Raw genomic sequence first — 19,978 nt, 5'->3', positions numbered from 1 at the left:
TTACTTCATCCTCAAGACCCCTGCCCACAGTCAGCGGAGAGCAGTGCACAGGCGCCAAGAGACTTATGATAATAAGTTCCTGGAGCTAGTTATAATATTCCCTGCCTATACACAAGAATTATGAATATGTATATGACTAATACAATAGTGAAAGTATATAAACCTGTAACAAATGCTAATCAGTGCGCCTCTGGCTACAGTCACGTGCCCAGCACTGTTGCTTTTGCTTTATTTACTCTGTCCCTCAATAAAACCCTGTTATCTCGATTAGAGGAGTGAGCTCGTATTTCACAGGGTGGACCCTGTGCTTGGCCTCATTGAACCTCATGAAGTTCACATGGTTCCACTTCTCCAACCTGTCCAGGGCCCTCTGTATCCGATCCCTTCCCTCGGGTGTGTCATCTGCACGCTTGTGACAGTGCACTCAATCGCACTGTGTTGCCGATGAAGATACTAAACAGCACTGGTCCCAGTACAGACCCCTGAGGGACACCATTTGTCACTTGTGCATCCAGACATTGAGCTGCATGCGATTGTCCGACCATCGATCAGCCCACTCATTAAACCCATATCCCTACAGTTTAGAGACAAGGACCTTGTGGGGGGCCCTGCCAGAGGCTGCAGACCTGCGGCACCACACAGCTGACCCGCGGGGCTACCGCTCACCTCACGCCGCCATCACTGCCCCCTCACCCCTCCATGCGGGCTGCATCATGACGCCACATCCGCCGCCGCGCATCGCTATAGCAACGGATGAGGCGGCCGGGCGGCCATGGCGGCGCAGCGGCGGTGCCGGGAAGTGGCCGGGCCCGGCCCGCACTCCGTAGCGGTGGTGAGGGACCGAGCCGGGATGGGGACAGCCTCCTCCCCTCCGCCGGTGGAGGGGGGGCTATGGGAGCCTCAACCCGGTGCCGGGCCCCGTGAGGGGAGCTGGGAGAGGGGTGTCGTGAGGGCTGCAGGCTTTGGGGGTTCCTGAAGGAGCCTTCCCGGCTGCACCCGTGTGGGGCGAAGTCTCTCCTTCGGGGATATACAGGTCTCCTGTGTTCGCCGTGGGGTGCGGCTGTGTGTGAGAGGGCTCTGGGGAGATGTGGCTGGAGGGAGATGGCTGGAGGTGACGTGTGGTGAAGACGCTTGTTTGGTGTATGTAAAGCACACTATAAACATCCCCCATACATTGCATGTATAGGGCAAGAATAAAGCTGTACCGCAGCAGACAAAGAAGTGCGGGCACCTGAAGCCATTTCATGCTCTTGTACAGGTGTTGTGCTATTTAAGGCAGTCCTCTCGGGGTTTACCCTTATAACCCCAAATTCTCATCATTTGGTGTTATGTATCATAGAACCCCAGACAGGTTTGGGCTGGAAGGGAGCTTAAAGCTCATCCAGCTCCAACCCCTGCCCCGGGCAGGGACCCCTTCCACTGGAGCAGCTTGCTCCAAGCCCCTGTGTCCAACCTGGCCTTGAGCACTGCCAGGGATGGGGCAGCCACAGCTTCTCTGGGCACCCTGTGCCAGCGCCTCAGCACCCTCACAGGGAAGAGCTTCTGCCTAAGAGCTCAGCTCAGTCTCCCCTCGGGCAGGTTCAAGCCATTCCCCTTGGCCTGTCCCTACAGGCCCTTGTCCCAGGCCCCTCTCCAGGTTCCCTGCAGCCCCTTTAGGCACTGGAGCTGCTCTCAGGTCTCCCCTTCAGGAGCCTTCTCTTCTCCAGGCTGCCCCAGCCCAGCTCTCTCAGCCTGGCTCCAGAGCAGAGCTGCTCCAGCCCTCGCAGCATCTCCATGGCCTCCTCTGGCCTCGCTCCAGCAGCTCCACGTCCCTCTTGTGCTGCTGCCCCAGAGCTGGACCAGGGCTGCAGGGGGGGTCTCCCCAGAGCGCAGCAGAGGGGCAGGATCCCCTCCCTGAGCTGCTGCTCATGCTCTGGGGGTGCAGCCCAGCACACGGGGGGGGGGGGGGGGGCGCTCTGGGCTCAAGCGCACATCATCTCACTTGGTGATTAATTCAGCTAAAAAGCAAAAGCAAAACAAAAAGTGTAATAACTGATTATATTTTCACTACTGATGGATGTTTTCTCTTGCAGAGAGCCAAGCCTCCGAAAGAACAAAGAAATGAAAATTTTGTCTTGGCCTGGCGACAGAAAGAAAAGGAACTCCTTGAAAATACTAAATTAATAAAGCTGTTCGACCAGTACTGCAAGGTCTACAGGTGGCAGCAAGGCAAAGAACAAAAATGGCTGAACAGTGCTGTGCAGAGAAGGGTTGATGAGACAATGCAGGAGTATCTGGCCGAGATTGATGAGAGGAGAATGAGGTAGCAAACAAGTAGCTAATACCAATACCTGCCCTACTATTTTCAACTTAACATAGAGGAACGATGACAGGGAAGAACATTCTAGAGCTCAGCATTGTACGTTATGCTGTGTATTGGAGCATGATGTTTGTTATTTTAACAGGAATCATGAGTTGTGCTTATTTGTTCACTAAGCAGTAGTGTACAGCAAATAGTAGTTATTGGGCTGCTATTACTATTATTGATGAGTGAATCAATCACTAGAGATCACATCAAACACATTAAGTAGTACAGTTTAGGTGGCATTTAGAGCCTAGTCTGCCAAATGCAAATTAAAAGTAGTATTTCATAGTAGTATATTCAGTATATAGGTGTAGTATATTCACTTTAATTGCTTGATTTTTAAAGAGAGCAAAGAGTACTTTATTGTCAGAAGCTTTAATTGCTGGGTATAACAGTGTTTTGTTGTAGCTTCATCAAGTCAGTGTTCAGGTCATACAAGTAATTTTCATTACAGGCAGTTTCAAAAATAAAAATTTCAAAAGTCAGAAATAATAAATTTGAGGCATATTACAGTCTTGTAAAGAACACAACTGAGCTGTGTTGATCTTTGGGAAAAAAAACATAATTCCATTTCTTAGTTACTTTTTCATGTTAAGTGACTTTGGAGCTGTGAAGGTCACTGGTTAGGTATCCTGCTCTGATGTGTCTTTGTAGCAATTGCATACTACTTGCACAGGTTGCAAGGAACCTCCTGAGATAATCTAGTCTGACCCCCTGCTCAGGCAGTCATGTAGAGCAGGTTGCCTGGTACAGGTGTCAATTTGGGTTTTGTTTATCTCTACACATGGAGACTTCACCATCTCTGTGGGCAACCTGTATCAGTATGTGACCACCCTCACAGCTAAAAATCAAGCCAAAACAAACCTGAGTTTTCTTGTGTTCAAATGGAATTTCGCATGTTTTAGGTTATGCCTGTTGCCTCTTATGCTGTCAGTGTGCACTACTGAGAAGACCCTTTTCCACATTCCTTTCCTTCAGGCGTTTATATACATCGATAAATCCCCCTGAACTTTCTCCAGGCTGAAGGTTCTCCTCTCAGGAGAGATGCTGTAGTCCTTTAATTATCTTAGTGGTCCTTCACAGGGCTCACTCCACTAAGTCAGTATTTTTCTTGTCCTGGGGAGCCCAGAACTGAATCCAGCAATCTGTGTGAGGCCTGATCAGTCTTGAAAGGAAGGTTCGCCTCCCTTCACCTGCTGGCAGTGTTTTTCCTCATGCAGACCAAGATGCTGTTGGCTTTCTTTGATGCAAGGGTGCATTGCTGGCTTCTGCTCAGCTTGTCTGCCAGGACCTGCGAGTCCCTTATGGCAGAGCCACTTCTCAGCCATTTAGCCTGCAGTGCATACCAATTCATTGAGTTACTCCTCTCCAGGTGCTGTTGAACTTCATGGGATTTGTTCTTATTTAGCTACTCAATATCCCCATGTTGTCTTTGCATGGAGACCCAGCTTGGTGTATAATTAGGACTTTGTAATTCAGTTTCCAAAATTGGTTAGTCTTTGGCTTTGCTACTATAACTGGCAGTGGCAGTTCAGGTCCTAGAGCACTATTGCTCATGTAGTAGCAGGGGCACACCATTGCATAAAAGTGGAAGTGATTTCCTGGAAAACACTGGGGCATTCAGGCTCAAATTAGTGAATTTCTGGATTCCTGAATTCCTCCACCTTTCTTTCTGCTAGGACAAATAGAGAGGTAAATGGCAGCATGTTTAAAAATTGCTGATTTGATATATTTTTTTCATCAAAGTTCTTTCAGAGTGAAGTGGTTTATGGAGTGATGCTTAAATAATAGGAGGTAGTTTAAGGGAAGATACAGTTACAGATGTGTAGAGAAGGGTGGTAAATACCAGGGAGGAATTATGCTGAAGGATAACACTAGTACAAGAAGAAATTAATTTCATCTGGTGACAAATGTAGTATTTGTTTAATGGGGGATTGAAGTTGTAAAGTAGCATCGGAAATGGGTTTGTGAGATCAGGAACTTACATTGCGCCAGGGCAGAAGAGCTCATACTGTGCTGTAAGATTCCCTCCATGGGCACAACAGGAATGATCCCCGAGTTAAAATTTGATGTTCCCTTCTTTGGCATTTCCAAGAAATGTTGAAAGGAGCCTAGCGCCTATTTTGTGCTCATTAACAAACTCAAACTTACTCAACAGAAGGATTGTTTTAGCTTTTCTTTGAACATTTTTATTACAGGCTTTGTGAGCTTCTGGAAGCAGAGGAATGTAGGTATTGCGCTGAAATGGAGGCACTTGAGGAAACGGCACAGGAGAAACAAGCAAAGATGAAGGAGCGAGCAAAATTACTGAAAGAGAAGAGAGAAGAAGAAAGACAACAGCTGGTGGCTGAAAAACGAGAGCAGCAATTCAGGTATCACCATAAAAATATCTTATAAAAGAGAATTTGCCTGAAGAAAATGTAAAGAAGCCATTTAAGAAGGTGACAATAGTAAACTGAGTAAGATAAGATGAATGTGAGTGAAATGATAAAACCAAAAAAGATTCAAGTGGTTTGGATAAAAGTGTATGAGCTTTGCCAGAAGTTGTAAGGCCTCAGCTCCATTGCATGCAGTGGAGCAGAGTATAGCCTGGTTTTGACTTTCTGTGGTCCAGGGACCAAATTTGCAATGCTGTAATGCTCAGTAAAATATATGAGAAAAAAGTTTAATTAGTAGAGTGAAGGCAACAGGTACAGAGATCTTCACTATCCCCATTATTTAAGTGTTGAGATACTAGGAAAACATTCTTCCAAGTGTACTGTGAAACACTGAGTCCTGTGTGAGCATCCCTGCACTGTCACCTGCCAAGTCAGCTGTTTTTGTCATTCCTTATTTTGGCATTATAGCTCTATTTCAGCTTTATACTATTGGAGTGAAAAGCATTTATGGGAGATTAATTTGGCCTAAATGATGCTTCCTAAGCTACATTGAAAATCCTTGAGAAGTGAAGATTGTCCAATAAGACAGTGTTTTTATTTACTGCATATTCAAGAGTTCCAGCCAAAGGTAAAGTTTAAATGCAACCTGAAGTTCCTGGATGCTGAGCTTGTCAACATCTTCCAAAGTCATCAAGATTTACAGGTGTATATCAGGCTCTGAGCCCCTGGCGTGAAATCTGAATTGTTCAGTTCTTGGAAATCTGATTTTCTGAGGAAGGGATGAAAATAATATTAATGGATTTTAATTGTAATCATTTGAAGTGTCTCTTGCTACTCTCCCACCATGGGAATCCAGAACACCTGCTTCTCAGTGTGCAGGGGTAAAAATCAACACTTGCATTCACTTGTGCATGAGCTCTAATTAACTGATTTCACATGTAGATGTCTGTTTCTTAAGTGTGGAGTTTATTGACTGAGGCAGGTGTTAAGACAGTGTGTGCACGTCTAAATTCACATGCTGGCTTTAAAATATGGCCCTCACAACTGACAACTTCTAGTTCATATCCATCATGCAGTAGTTGAAATTCACTTTTAAAATTGTTTTGAGGAGACGCTGCTGGACTGCCTTTTATTTTGTACCTGTAGCTTGTCTTACATGCTGAGGAGGCATGATGCAGCTTCTGATTTAGACACCTAAAGGTAGGTGTCTAAGTGTTGCTGTCTTTATAGTCATTGTGAATATGAAATCCTGTTCTGCTCAGTGAATTTTCATTGCGATCAGGACAGTTAAAGGAACCTAATGCTATACTGAATTAGCCATATAGTGGTCTGTCAGTTGAACTGCACCCTGGCTAGTATTAACTGCAGTGGTTGGGTAGATTCCCATTGATTAGAATTTAGCTGATATGTAGATGCCTGATTTTAGGTATTGTAATTGCAAACTGAATCCCACCGGTGAATCTCATAATCTGCTGCTAACACACTTGGACTTTCATACTGCAGTTACCTGCCTTGATGTCTCAGGTCCTCTTTTCTCTCAGGACAACCCTGCTGATACATGACTGACTCAGTCTCATGGGATCATTCCCATCATTCTTCTGCCTTTCCCAGTCAGCTCTCTCAGTCTCCCCTCTGTCAGCTTAAGGCCATTCCCCCTTGTCCTTCCTCTACAGGCCCTTGTCAAAAGTCCAGCTTTCTTGTAGGCCCACTTTAGGTATTGGAAGGCTGCTATAAATACATATGCATAATATATTTACTTATTTATAAATTATGTACTTGTATTATAGTAGTATATTATATACATTATAAAATGTATGCAAAAATAGAAATTTAAAGAGGGCAAGGTAAAGAAGAAGTAAACACTATTTTAATTTTAATGCTACTTATTAATGTTACAAAACATATTTTCTTCCTGCACCCCAGTGGATTATCTTACGCACCCTGCTTTGAAAACGTTTGCTCTAGGGCACAGCCAGAGGAGCCCAAGGAGATGATTTCAATAGCAGGTGGATGTACACATGATTTTCTGTTTCTCTTTGCCTGTGAATTTACAACTATTTGGAATATCTTTCTGAAACCTAATACAGACTTCTTTATTTCTTTTAACTTTAAGAAAGTCACCGCACTCTTTTGCAGTATAGATTCTCAGGCTGAGGTATGGGAGCACCTGAAGTGTACAGCATTCCAATACATTATTTCAGAATACTAAAAGGATGCTCTTTTATCAGCTGTGTGGGCTGGGTTTGGAGCTGTAGCCCGAGGGTAATAGATCTAACAGCTTCTCAGTGGTTACGTTAGCCAGGAAGAGTCCTTTGTGGTGAGGTCATAGAGGGCATAGTCCTTGGACTACTTGAGTCACACTGGAATTAATTTTCATGAAAGGCTACAACTTGTATGAAGAGATACTCGGCCAGTTTTAGCCCAAGGGCATGTTCAGCATTGGTATCTTTAAAGAAAATTGCAGTGTCTTGAAATTTGCATAAAACACATCCTTTTTATTGTGATAACATCAAACATCCATACAGAGATGCTGTTATCACAGCAACTTTGTATTGCAGCCATAAAATGAATAAATAACTGCGAGTGGTGTGGAATAAGTGCAGTTTCTGTCTTTGGGAAGTAGCTACATACATTTTAATGTTAAGAAGCTTAGGACAGCAAAGTGAGGAAGAAAACCAGCCATCTGGGGGAGCAGATGTTTATGGGTTGCTGTAAAAGCTGCTTTAAAGGAATTATTTTGATGAAATCAAGCAATTATAGGGTTATTTTATATTAAAATTCTAACCTTGCTGAACTTTTATTTAACTTCTCTTCCTTTCTGAGAATTCAATTAAAAATCAGATTAGTTTATAGTCACGAAAAAGAATAAGTAATTCTTTATTCCTTTACTGCTGAGAGAACTTTGAACCCGTTATGTTAAGGTAATACAGTTATTTCTAATGGTGTAAGATTTCAAAACTTAATAGTGGCATGTTTCCTTCACAATATTGGAGAAACACATTTTTCATGAATACTAATTAGTATTGTAGTCTTTAATCACCACTAGCTCCTGCCCAGGAGTTGGAAGATAGACCCCAGTGCTAAAATGTAAGAAAACTGGCAATAATGTAGTATGTTTGTTGGTCTGCTTGAAGAATGGGGACACCTCTTTGAGTGTGCCATTGCTTACAGCCTGCACATCTCTGTGCTGCTCTCTGCTTTCATTGCTGGGACAGCCAATATTCAGAAGGTTCCTGTCCTGTACAAGAGGCAAACCATTCCTTTTCACTAGCCTGCACCGGAGCCTGCTCCTTTGTTACTGCATTTCTTCACCCTTCTCCAGCTATGCTAAGGGTGGTTCCTCACTCCAGGGGCAGTTTCTCCTTTAGATGATACAAGCCTGACTCTAGGGAAAGAACCAGCATTTGGTTACAGTATGTGGAATATCCTAGGGTTGGGGGTGGGGCAAAGTACCAAGTGTGGCAGGCTTTATCTCACAGCAACTTGGTGTTGATGAAAGGGAACTTGACAGATTGCTGTTGTTTCCTTCTAGTTAGGAGGTTAGAAATACCTTCTGGATATCAAGCAAAATGAGAATTTTGTTTTCATGGCACTGCTGTACCTTTTATTGTTTGTGTATAGTGCCTAGCACCTTCCACCACAGGCTCCATGGCGTTAGGTGATTTACATGTAGAGGATGAAGAGAGGGATGCTCTTGGCCTCAGAAGCTTACAGCTGAAATGTGAGGCAGCAAACAGTGAATGATGACAGGAAAAAAATGCGGTGAGACCTCTGCTTCTGCATGAAATTACAGGTCATGGATTGTGTTCTTTGGCTGTACCTCACTGCTACAGCAAAAAGGGACAGCAAGGTGTAGCCACCTTTCCCCTCCACAGTTAGTTCCTATTTTGCAGTGCTCCACTCTAAGTTTGACTGTTGTTGTGGCAATGAGAACAGGGTCAGTTTGGCTTTCAGCACTGTCACTTTTTCTGTCTGTCAGCAGCTTGTTCAACCGGTTCTGAACCAGAGGAGAGCTATTTGGGGAAATGCTTTTTGCATTTTATAAGCCATAAGTATTTTTTAGTAGGGTGTCTTAGCACGAAGTTTTATTGGTAAAGCTTTGGAAGATCTCGTAAGCCAACAAATAATTATTTACATGCTGGTGTTTGCCTCAGCTAACTCACCTCATGCTGGTGTTTGTGCTCATCCTGTGCTTGTTAACAGAAGGTGAGCAAGAGGTGACAAAGGAGCAGTGTCAGGTGAAGAAGCCATAATTTCGGAGCATAATCTTATGAGTTCTAGGGCAGAAATGAGTTACAGTCACATGCTGGTTTGCTGTATTTTCCCTGTTTGACTCATTGCCAGTGGATATAGCAGTTGACCTTTGGGAGAGGCCAAATCTGAATTGTTTCTGCGGCCTCCATGGAGGTATGAACCCATGCCCCAGAGGGAATAATGCTTCTATTAACTCTGTACCTAAACCCCACATCAGGCAATATAAATGTGGGTTTAGATGAAGACAGCAGCTATACTGGACTTTAGAATCATTTAAAAAAGTGAAGACTTTGCAAAGACAGGTCCTTAGCAGGGCTACAGAACATGAAAAAGCAAACGACCAAATACCTGCTTTTAGTGCTGGCAAACTTAATTTTGTTTTTAAGTATAAAAAAAAAATAACACCTTAGTCAATGGGATTCAGATTTTGTGTCGTTGCTGTAGTTACTCAAATCACCTGTAACTATCCCAGTGTGGAGACTGAGTTCTGTGAGATAATTCTTTGGTGACTATTAAATATTTTTGCTATGCAGGACTGTCAGCTAGGTGCTGTGCAAAGTAATAGTATTTCACATTGTACAGGTAACTGCTGCTGTCATGCAGTGGTTTGAGAGTCAATCAATGGTGTCTTACTATATTTGCTACAAATTCCTAATTAGGATTGTAGTAACCTGTAGAAGATGGTTTCATTCAGCATAAAATTGAGATATCTTTTTACTTCACAGCATTCACATTTGTCTGTCACACATCCTTAGAGCTCGTAGATCCTGAACACTTCTAGATCTTCACCATTGTTTGCCAGTTTCCCATTTTGATTTTGTGAAAATTTGTATCCTGGTTATAGTTATATAGTTATATATGGTTATTTTGTTTGCAAAAATAAAGGCAGAATCTATAATCAGCTGGGGACAAATACCTGTTTATAAGCAGCTCAGTTGCAGTGAGTAAGCGAAAATTGAAAGCAGCATTAGTTGTTTGACTTTCTAGCTTCTCCCGACTTCCATTGCAACTTTTCTGAGTTATCCCACAAAACTTCATTAAAAAAATTAATAAATTTCTAGTGGTTCCTGTTGAACCTAAATTTCCGTGCTCAAAGTATTTCCTGAATATGAATGAGCTTTCAAGTGACTAATAAAGATATTCTAAGTCTTCATTTGAATAAAGAGCAACCTACACGTTGAACAAGTGCAGTGTGCATGTGGTTTATATGTTATAAGAAATATACAAACCCCACACATTGCATGTTCCAATGATATATATATATTGTATAAAATACACATTGTGTATAAAATGTATGAATATATTGTGCATGTATATATATATATATATATTTTACAAATGCAGATATAGGACCTGCTCTTCAACTCATTCATGTCAAAATCTCCATCACATCAGGCTCTCTGTGATTCCTTAGGTCTCACAAGGAGTCAGTGTCAGACCAGGTGTACAGTTTGGTATCCTGAGCCATGGTCCTTTGAGTATTATGAGCTGGAAACCTCTATCCATCACACCTCCAGACTTGCTTATTACTTTGAGACTTTTGGGGTTTTTTTAACTTCTATGTTGCCTTTCAGAGAACAATCTGAAGAGCTTCGTACACTGTGGATGAAGAAGCATCAGAAGCAAGTGTTTGAAGACCAGCTGGCCCAGGTAGCAATGAAGGAGGAGTTGGAAAAGCAGCAGAAGAAGGAAGAGCAGATGCTTGAAGAGCTTTTGAAAGAGGATATGTTAGCAAAGGAAAAACAGGAGGCGGTGAAGATGCAGAAAGTAGCAGAACAGAATCGGGAAACTCTGAATGCGCTCAATGCCCATGTAGTGGTGCTCAGGGCTCACAAAGAAGAGGCAAAGCGGCTGAAGGAGGAAGAGACTCGACTGCTGGTAATTACTGTTATCATTCTCAATTCAGGGTTGTGTCTGAGGCCCTCCTAATGATAGGCTTAGTAGACATTCAGATTAATCCGTACCTTATTTGTACCTTCACTGATTCCATTAGTATCTGGGACTGCCCTATTATGCTAAGCCTCTTTTCCAGAGCTGTGGCAAATGCATTCCTGTTTACAGAGAGAAATACATCTTTTGAAGCTTAGTATCGTACAGGATTTTGACATTCAAAGGCTTTCAGAGCCTCTGTGGGAAACTGAAATGTTTTTAACCTTTTGCCCCACATCTTTGCAGTTTTCTGATTTCCGCTTTCTTGTGGGCTAGCTCGTGAGTCTTGTGTACCAGCTGTAGCACCCAACACAAGATCTCAGACCATGATACGTATGTTCAGTGATCATGGTAAATGCACTGGGAGAAAACACCAAGAGTGTGCTGCTCCCAGAAGGGAAGTGGAGCCAGGAGCTGAAGTTGACAGTAGGGCAGGCAAGTACACTGTCCTCCTTGTCAAGAGTCCCACAGTACCCAAAGGAATGGAGCAGAGGAAGTCTGCTGACAGTAACTGCTGACATATAAAAGTCCAGACTGCTTGGCAAGTCAAGTTGGCAGGTCTAGATCAGGATCAACCACAGGCATAGGCATACCTGCAGCAGAGTTCTTGTAGGCACCAAGGGCAAGAGGCAGAACCTAACTGCAGCTTGAAGCGACTTCTCTTAGCCCTTTCTCACACCAGTCTTTCGCAGCTCTCTGATCCAAGGCTCACGTCGGGGCTGGCTGCAAGCACAGGTAGATAAACCCTGAAGAGAGGTTGTAGAGCCTGTTGATGAACTCAGGACCCTGATACATACATGAGGAGACACGTTTATATGAAAAATCCTGACTGCTTATGGTGCAGCTGACTGAATTTCAGAATCTACATCCTTTTTTTAGAAACAAATTAGCAAGCAGTGCCCAGGCTCTCTCACCTGCTAGTGTTGGCTGCTGTTGGGCATCACAATATGAGAAGCATTTGACTACCTTGGCCAAAATGACCACTACCCTTTCTTTTTTCCTCTCCCCCCCAGTGTAGGCTTGCTGTAGTTGGGCTGAATTTGGTGGGGTCACTGGTTCACAGTATTCTTGTTGACTTTGTGAACTGAGACTGTTTATTTCAGACTCAGTCTTCATTTTGCAGCTATTTACATGTAGCAATTGAATAATCACTCAGGGTACTGTGTTAGGCACTGGAAGCTGATGTTGGCAATCTTTTAAATACTCCACTGAGTTTTAAAAATAATGACTCTATGCTCTGAAAATCCTGGCTGTAAAACAGTAGAGTCCTTATTTCAAGCTAGACTTGTAATGTTTCACTTATTCAAAAACATGCAGAATGAAATTGTCTTCTTGTAACAACTTTTAAGGCACTGCCAAACCTCCCAGGCAAAGAACTCTTCTACTTAACTGGCCTTTTCAGAAAAATGCGACTAGAGTAGAAGATTCTGTAGCTTCCCCTGAAGACAGCTGCCTTGGGCTCTGTCAAGGACATAAATTTCTGGTGAAGTGGTGTAGTGTCTGAAAAAAAGCTTTCTTCAAGGGGTCCATAAAGGAGAGTTTCTGTATTGAAAATGGGATATAATCCTTTATCAGCAGAAGAGGGATATGGCAGATGGCCCCATTACAAGTTTCTCAGTGCAGAGTTGATAGCCTCTAATGGTCAGGGGTTTCATATGGATGAAGGACACACCAAGGACAACTAAGTGTCTCGATGTGTAATGGTTTCTTCTGGTTGTTGCTGGAAATAGATTATTTAGTAAATTAAAACTTGCGCCTTTGCCACGAAATGCCATGTGTGCATCAGAATGCCTCAGTCTGGATGGCAAAACAGAGACAGCAATTTTGCATTAGCTACACTAGTGACATTAGCCATCTTCCTGCCGCTCATTCTTTTCTCTCTGTTAAAGAATTATGATTTCCTGAGAAGGTGATTGAAATCACATTATTCTGGCTGTAGTCTCGCAAGTGCTACATGGCTTTCTGCCGTAGCACTTTGGTCCTAGCTTACAGATGGATGGTTGGTAACAATTTCTGTGTACACTTGCAGTGTTGCATTACCCCACCGCTTATACCTTCCTAGAATAACTACCACAGCTTCCATCCTTGGACACTCTCACACAGCTTCACTGGTGTCAGAATTCAGTCTACAACATGTGGCAGCTTGCCCACTGGACTGTTAACTATTTCCACTTTCTTTTTAGTTTACTGTTCGAAATTTTTTTGTTTACTTATCCTGTGGCTCAAATAATAAATACTGAATTCCAAAGGTGTTTTACCAGCTTCTGAATTTGACCACTCAGGCAGATAGCAAAGTCAGCTCTGGCTTTGAAGCGCTGGAAAAATCAGTGAGTGCTTTATGTCTAGCATAGGAAGTTCTGTTCCTTAAGAAGTGCAGCTTGTACTTCTGTATGGGGAAGATTAGACAAACCTGCTAATGCATTTCAGAAGAATTGTTCATATTACAAAAGAGATATTTAATTTAAAATCAGGCTAACAAAAAACTGTACCTTCAAGACAGCTGACACATTGCTTCTGAGGCCTGTAGACAAGTTAATGATGGTCACACGCTGTTTTATGACTATGTTTAAGCGCAGTTGTGCTTGTAAACTTACTCAAATGCAGGCTGTTCAGGAATTATGCTAAGTTAGTTTATTGATGATTCTCTGGGATTAATTTTTATTTACTTATTTTTTCTAAATATTCTTGAATAGAACTGTTTGATCTTGAATATGTTTCCTGGTTTTCACTGTTTGATTTTTCAGAACTCAGCTCTACTGTCCATTTTTTCTCTTCTTTCCAATATAAAATGGAATGGTTTGAAACCATGGAAATTCAGTCACTGCCCATCAAAATATAAAGATCCAATTATTTACTTTATACAACTTTACATTCACTAGTTCTGTGCTCTGGACATCCAGCACAGACATGACACAGGTAATACATGCAGAAACAGGAGGGCTCTGTTACTGGTTAATGGCTATGGCTGCATTTGACGACTTGGGCATAGATTATAAATGCTGCAACGCTACTGATTTCTCTGAAGAGACAATTCTGTCTACCCTTTGAAATACTTGGAGGACATCAGGCATTTCAGTGTTTTGATATTGAATTACATGTGATAATTAAATGTAAAAATCCTGAATTCTAGTAGATGATATGCTGAAATGTTCATGCTTTAACAGGTGCAATGGATCACACTGATTCTCTAAAGTCAGCAAGAAAGGCTTTAAATATTTATCTTTGCTGTCCAATGTTCCAATTAAACTAATTCTAGCCGTCACTTTATTTTGAAGTTATGCAATGATTTTACAAGCTGGCTATTTTTACCATTGTAGGAAGAAGAGCAGCAAATGCTTAAACTAGAAAATGAACAACTTCAGATGGAGAAACTGCAGAAACAGAGGGAATACAGGGATATGTTGCTCAGTGCAGCACAAGACAGGAAGAATCGTCTTAATGAAGAAAAACAAGTTGAACTTGCCTTAGAGATGAAGATCTTAGAAAAAGCTCTTCAGGACCCCCAGGAGAACATTGAGAAAGCAAGAAGAAAAGTAAGGCCTAGAGGTGTTTGTTGTGAAGTTGTGGGGGAGTACCTCATCTAGACTAATTTTGTGGCCCTTAGAGCTTTATACTACACAGTATAAATGAGATCAGAGACAAGCCCTTTTCTCTGAACAAGTTGATTCTTTTCTTGCATAGCTTGTTGCCTCTCCTCCTGCCACTGCTCTACGTCTCTGAAGAAACCCATTATCTATTAAAACCACAGTGAGTAATTTAAAGCATGCTTTGCAATGAGCAAGGATACCAAGCTAGGTGAAAGAAGGGAGCTCTTAAGAAATCCTGGACTCTTGTCCTTATGCCAATTTCATGGTGTATAAATCACCTGAGATTTTTCATCTGTGCACTACATGGATATAATGGAGGTTAGAAATATATTTTTTGTTTCATGGACCTGATTTGTTAAGTATTTACAACTTCTAATTCATTAATGCTAAGGAATTATTTTAAGTCTTAGCTGGATAAGCCAAGATGCAGATATAGCATGGATATAGATAGCTGCATCTATAGATGCAAAACCTCATGTTAAATATCTTGGAGATGCTGTGAATTGATGGACATGACTGTCACTTCCTAAATTTAAAACAAGTAGATTGTCCAGATTCAGGGTGAAAATAGCTTTTAAGGTAACTTTAAGCCAGAGCCCAGAGCTGCATTCGTTACTCTGCTCAAGTTATTTAGAAGCTCATGTGAGTTTATATGAGAAAATTGTATAAACTCACTGTAAGACCTTGGCACAAAATTAGAGGAGGTGATATTTATTATTATACTTACTGGACCCCAAGACTTCTAATGCAGGTAAAGGTGAAGTAGCTGTGGGAAGTTTGTGAAATGTCAGTGTTGTAGGCAGCTGAGCTTCTGTAGGGGCAGGGGTAACTTGGTTTTGTTCTGCTCTTATGCTATTGTCCAAGCGCTGCTGACTGGCTGGGAAGAAGATTTTGTATGGCTCTTTCCCATGGCAGGGTTTGGAATGGAGCTCCCAGTTCCCACACTGGCTGCAAACCCCACTTCTCTTCATGTTTTGAAAGCTCTGCTATGTCTCTGTGTTTGCAGCAAGAGCTGTTAAAGGAGCAGAAGATTTACCTGGCACACCTGGCTCAACAGCTGGAGGAGGAGAACCAGCGACAAAAAGAAATGAACAAGATTGTTGATGAGGAGATAGCAAAGATTTGGGACAAAAAGGCTGAGCAATTGCGACTAGAAAAGGAGGCTAGAAAGCAGCTCCTGAATGATGTCCTGAATACAAGACAACTGCAGATTGAGGAGAAGCGTAAGTAGTAACAGCTCACTGTCTGGGCACCAAACCTGCCACATGAATATGAGTCTTGGCAAAGGCAGAGGGAGTACAGCACACTGCTTTTGGGAAGACCATCTGGCCCAGCATGCACAGGGTGTATGGTTGACTGGACAGCAATGCTACTGTGTCTGAATCTGCTTCTGAAACTTCACTCCTACAGACAGTCCCTGCACTAATGTCCCATTGCTGTCACCACAGCAAAGCCTAGTAAAGTAAAGATTGCATGATCAAGCAGTCATTATTATTAATTATATTATTATTAAGTTCTTAATGTGAAATCTTTCCTATTCCGAGTGGGTGAAAAACTAAGCTGAGAATACACTTGCCATTGTTTTGTGTGCTTCTTCAGAAGCAACAGAATTCAGGCTTGCTATTAAGGCTACTTGGCTTGAACACAGCCTCGCTGTCCCTTCAAGCTTAGCAGAGCTGTTATCTTTAAAAGGTTTTGTTTTGGTTTTTTTTTTTGCAGTGCAGAAAAATGTAAAGAAGCGGGAAGAACTCGCTCAGGAGAAGAAGTTACTAGCTGAAGCAATCACCAAACTCCAGCATACAGAAGAAGAAAAATATGCAAGGTTTTTTTTTTTTTTTTCTTTTTTCTATGCCAGCAGTTCATTCCGTTGCCGATCAATGTTTTAAGCTCGTGGAAAGTATAATTCTTATTTTCATATAATTTTAAGAGCACTGGGTGGGCTTTATTCTGTTCAGAGAGTCTCTGGCAGTGTGCAGCCTGTTAGCTCCAAACTGCTCAACAGCAGCTCTGTTAAACTGCAGTTGTTATTAAATCACTAATTCCAATCTCATCACATAAATAATGGTGTTTTATTACATATCCTTATTTTGGTCTTTTGGGAACATCATGTGACTTGCATCAATCATGGTTATTAAAAACATCCCCTCATACTCTGAGCTGTTACTATGAGTGGCAGAATTTGGGGAGGAGGGTTAATGAAGGGTTAGTTCATTACTTACCTAGGAGAACTAGTGTGTTCGGGCGTATTGCTAAACTCCATCCACATGCATCCCTTAAAACAATCATATAGGCAGCCACCCAAATAACAGACTACTGCAGGAAACCCGGCTACACGGGGTTCTCTTTCCCTTGCAGCTCCTCAGAGTGAGAATGTAGTTACATGCAATAGCTGAAATGTTCCTCTGGGTGTCATGCAAAGCCTAGGGCGCCGGGCCTCCTTCCACTTTCTCAATTTCCATTTTGCACTCCTGCCCTGTCTCCATACTTGTCCGCAGGAGGTAACAGTATCTTCTTCTATAGACAGTATCTGTTGTGTTCTCTGATGGTGTTATTGGTAACAATCTCCTGGCTGCAGCAGGAACCTCACCCTTCTGGAGGAAGCAAGCTGGGCTTCGTTTTGGATATGCTTCACTTAGCGAAGGTGTTATTCAGAGGTGTCACTAAGGGTTTGTGGTTCAGCTGTGTTGTGTTAGTGCACAAGTCTGGACTAGACTGTTGGTATTTTAAGTGACTGTGTGAGTCTGTCTGACTCGTGCTTCAGAAGTGCCTGAACAAGTAGGTAGACTTCCACTGCTTCTTCAGAGAATAGTGAAAGTAATCTGTGAGTCTTGAGGTGGAAAGGAAGAATGATTTCTTCTGACAGCCATTTCCTAGAATATCAGTACAACAGCGCAGCAGGAGCCTGCACCTTGCCTTCCCTTTGTCAGTAACTTGTTGTCTTCAGAATTAGGGCGTGGAGGTGGGGTATGCAAGCCTCAGCTAGGAAAGGACAGAGACCTGACACACTCATTCTCTGTCCTCTCGCCACCGCTGTGAGGGGCAGAGAAGGGGCCATGCTGGTTACAAAGAGTTGTTCTTGCTCTCTTTGTTGGCACTGTTGAGCACTGATTTTGCAATCTGCTTTATAAAATGTTACAGAATGCAGTTAATACTCTAAAGGCCCTAAGGTTAGTATGTAGCATTTGGTTAATAGAATGGTAGTTATTCTTAACACCTAAAAGCAGTTCTTTAGTCCAAGGTTGAGTGCTAATAGCTATAATAATAAATTATGTTATTTTGGGGGTTTTTACCCACACTTCATAAATAAGCTATTCATATATCTTTTACAGAAAAGTAAAAGAAGCAAAAGAATACCAAGAGCAACTCAGGGCTCAAATAGCCTATCAACAACAGGCCCGTGATGCTGAGAAGGAAGAGAAGCAACAAGATTATGAATCAAGCCTAGAAGCAGAGAGAGCTTACCGAGAAAAGGTACAGGACATTCTATCAATACCTCGTGAGAAAGTATCAAAAACCCACCCTTTCAGAAGAAAACTAATGTCTTAACTCTAAAGAAGATAACCCAGTGTGGTATTTTAGCTCCCTCAGTTGCCTTTAAAAACATTTTCTAAAGAAATTTATAACTGACTTGAGTTAGTATACCCCTCTCCACTGTGATGCTCAAAATATTTAACTGGAATATACAAGAAAGAGTATTTTACTTGTACAAGAAACAAGTATTTTAAAGGTATTTTTTTTCCATGTGGACTTTTACAAAATGACTAATCCAGATCAAAGTGTGTGACTTTTTAATATGAGACTACTGTATGTTCTCTGCAGTATAATAATGGATTATGGCACAAATGGTATGTAGGCATCCTTTAAAATCTACACAAAGAAAACTTGTATGAGTTTTAGCAAACTTTCATTAAAGTGCCTTTCAAACTGCAAATATTTTCAAAGTCTTTTTTTGTATTTAGACAGAAATTACCTGAAGATTCATCTTCATTTCCCTTGTTAAACACAAAACTATGAATCTATTTTACTATGAATTGGGCAGTAAAGAGCTGATACTGCTTTGCACGTGTTATGATAGCCCTAGAATGATCTGTGGAATATTGGAGTCACAAAGCTAGCCTGTGAGACATCTGCTTGGACAGAATTAATTGTGCAGGACTGAAGTTATCATTTTCTTGCAAAAAGGGTTATTATTTATAATTTTGACAGCAACTCTGCCTCTTTGGACTGCCTCTGGATTGCTGCCAGTGCTGTGGTCTGAACACACAGAATGAGATTGCAGAGCACCAGCAACATTTTAAGACAAAGCAACACAAAAAATGGTCAGATGTCAACAGGAACCTTTTGGAAAGGTTTTGGCAATGGGGAGGAGGGACAGCTTCCACAGGTCACTTATCTCCCCCTGTCAATGGACAAAATTGCCCTTTATGCCAAAGGAGAGGTGGGAGCAATTCAGCTTCTCTCAGGGCATTGCCTGCAAACAGCTCCCTGTTGTGTATTTCATTAGTTTTCCCGCTGTCCTTTTCAGAGGAAGGAAGTGAAGAATCCATTTACAGCCTCATATTCTTTCTTGTTCATAGACTGTGTGGCACCCAGAAATGTTTTAGCTGCTTTCTTGCATTTTTCCAGTTGAGTCCTTGCTGCTAGTTACCTGCAGATGCTTCTCTCCAGCTTTTCAGATTCTACCATCTTTCCTGCACCCCCTGCCTTTCCACCCTTTTCCTCTCCCTATCTTCCCTTCCCAGTGTTTGGCTCCCTGTTGGCAAGTACAAGGACTCTTGTGAGTTTTGTTTTGTGGGAGCATGAATGGATGCATGGGGAAGCTGATAAATGGCTGGGATTGGAGTTTAGGAGGTCTTGGAATGAATCAGGAATAAACTGCCTGCACAGTCACCTCAGTTTCATGGTTTAAAGCACCAACAAGTTGACGAACACTGTTTGCAGAGAAAGATGTGCATCTGTTTGCAAAAGGACAGGAAGAGATATATTAATCTGAAATGATATCAGTGATCTTAGCAGAGCAACACAGCTAATTATGGGTGTTAATGGTGGAAGAACCTGGCCCCAAGACCTTGCCCTGCTGAGGGGTGAAGGTGCGTGGTGGGGTTTTATCCTTGCTTACAGACAGGACTTCTCTGAGAGCATCTTTCTGAGATGGAAAAGGAATGAGTTCACCAGCTGTGATCATCCAGACAAGTGACTAGACAGAGCAGAGCAGTGCCTCTTCGTGTCTTCCTTGAATCCAAACAGGGATGTCTGTTCTGGTATTTAAAGGGTGGCTACAAAGAAGATGGAGATTTGCTTTTTACAGGAAGTCCCATGGAAAAGATGAGGGGTGATGGGCACAAGTTACTCCTGGGGAAACTGACTGGACACAAGAGGAAAATCTTTCCCAGTGAGAACAACCAGCCACTGGGATAATCTCCCCAGGGAAATGGTGGATTCCCCAATGTTGGACACTGTTAAGATTCAACTGGACTGGGTGCTGA

At 42.3% G+C, this 19,978-nt stretch overlaps 1 protein-coding gene across 1 annotated transcript; it reads left to right on the top strand.

The window, feature by feature from the left end:
- The first annotated feature begins 758 nt into the window (after window positions 1–758).
- Window positions 759–18,364, top strand: CFAP53 (cilia and flagella associated protein 53). Its single transcript, XM_065662163.1, has 8 exons — window positions 759–832; window positions 2,073–2,302; window positions 4,543–4,716; window positions 10,551–10,854; window positions 14,223–14,438; window positions 15,499–15,715; window positions 16,212–16,314; window positions 17,822–18,364. Exons 1-8 carry the CDS (start codon window positions 773–775, stop codon window positions 18,036–18,038), a joined length of 1,521 nt encoding a protein of 506 aa, XP_065518235.1. The 5' UTR covers window positions 759–772; the 3' UTR covers window positions 18,039–18,364.
- Window positions 18,365–19,978: the final 1,614 nt, after the last annotated feature.

Source organism: Lathamus discolor, chromosome Z (genome assembly GCF_037157495.1).
Source record: "Lathamus discolor isolate bLatDis1 chromosome Z, bLatDis1.hap1, whole genome shotgun sequence".
NCBI lineage: Eukaryota > Metazoa > Chordata > Aves > Psittaciformes > Psittacidae > Lathamus > Lathamus discolor.
Note: the sequence above shows the minus strand (reverse complement) of the source record. Positions and strands in the feature narration are given on the sequence as shown.

Bases quoted from the DNA above. Each gene is read 5' to 3' on its own strand.
- CFAP53 (XM_065662163.1), top strand. From the start codon at position 773: ATGGCGGCGCAGCGGCGGTGCCGGGAAGTGGCCGGGCCCGGCCCGCAC. The intron at 14,439-15,498 runs GTAAGGCCTAGA...CTGTGTTTGCAG, and splicing joins TTGAGAAAGCAAGAAGAAAA to CAAGAGCTGTTAAAGGAGCA. The intron at 16,315-17,821 runs GTTTTTTTTTTT...TATCTTTTACAG, and splicing joins GAAGAAGAAAAATATGCAAG to AAAAGTAAAAGAAGCAAAAG.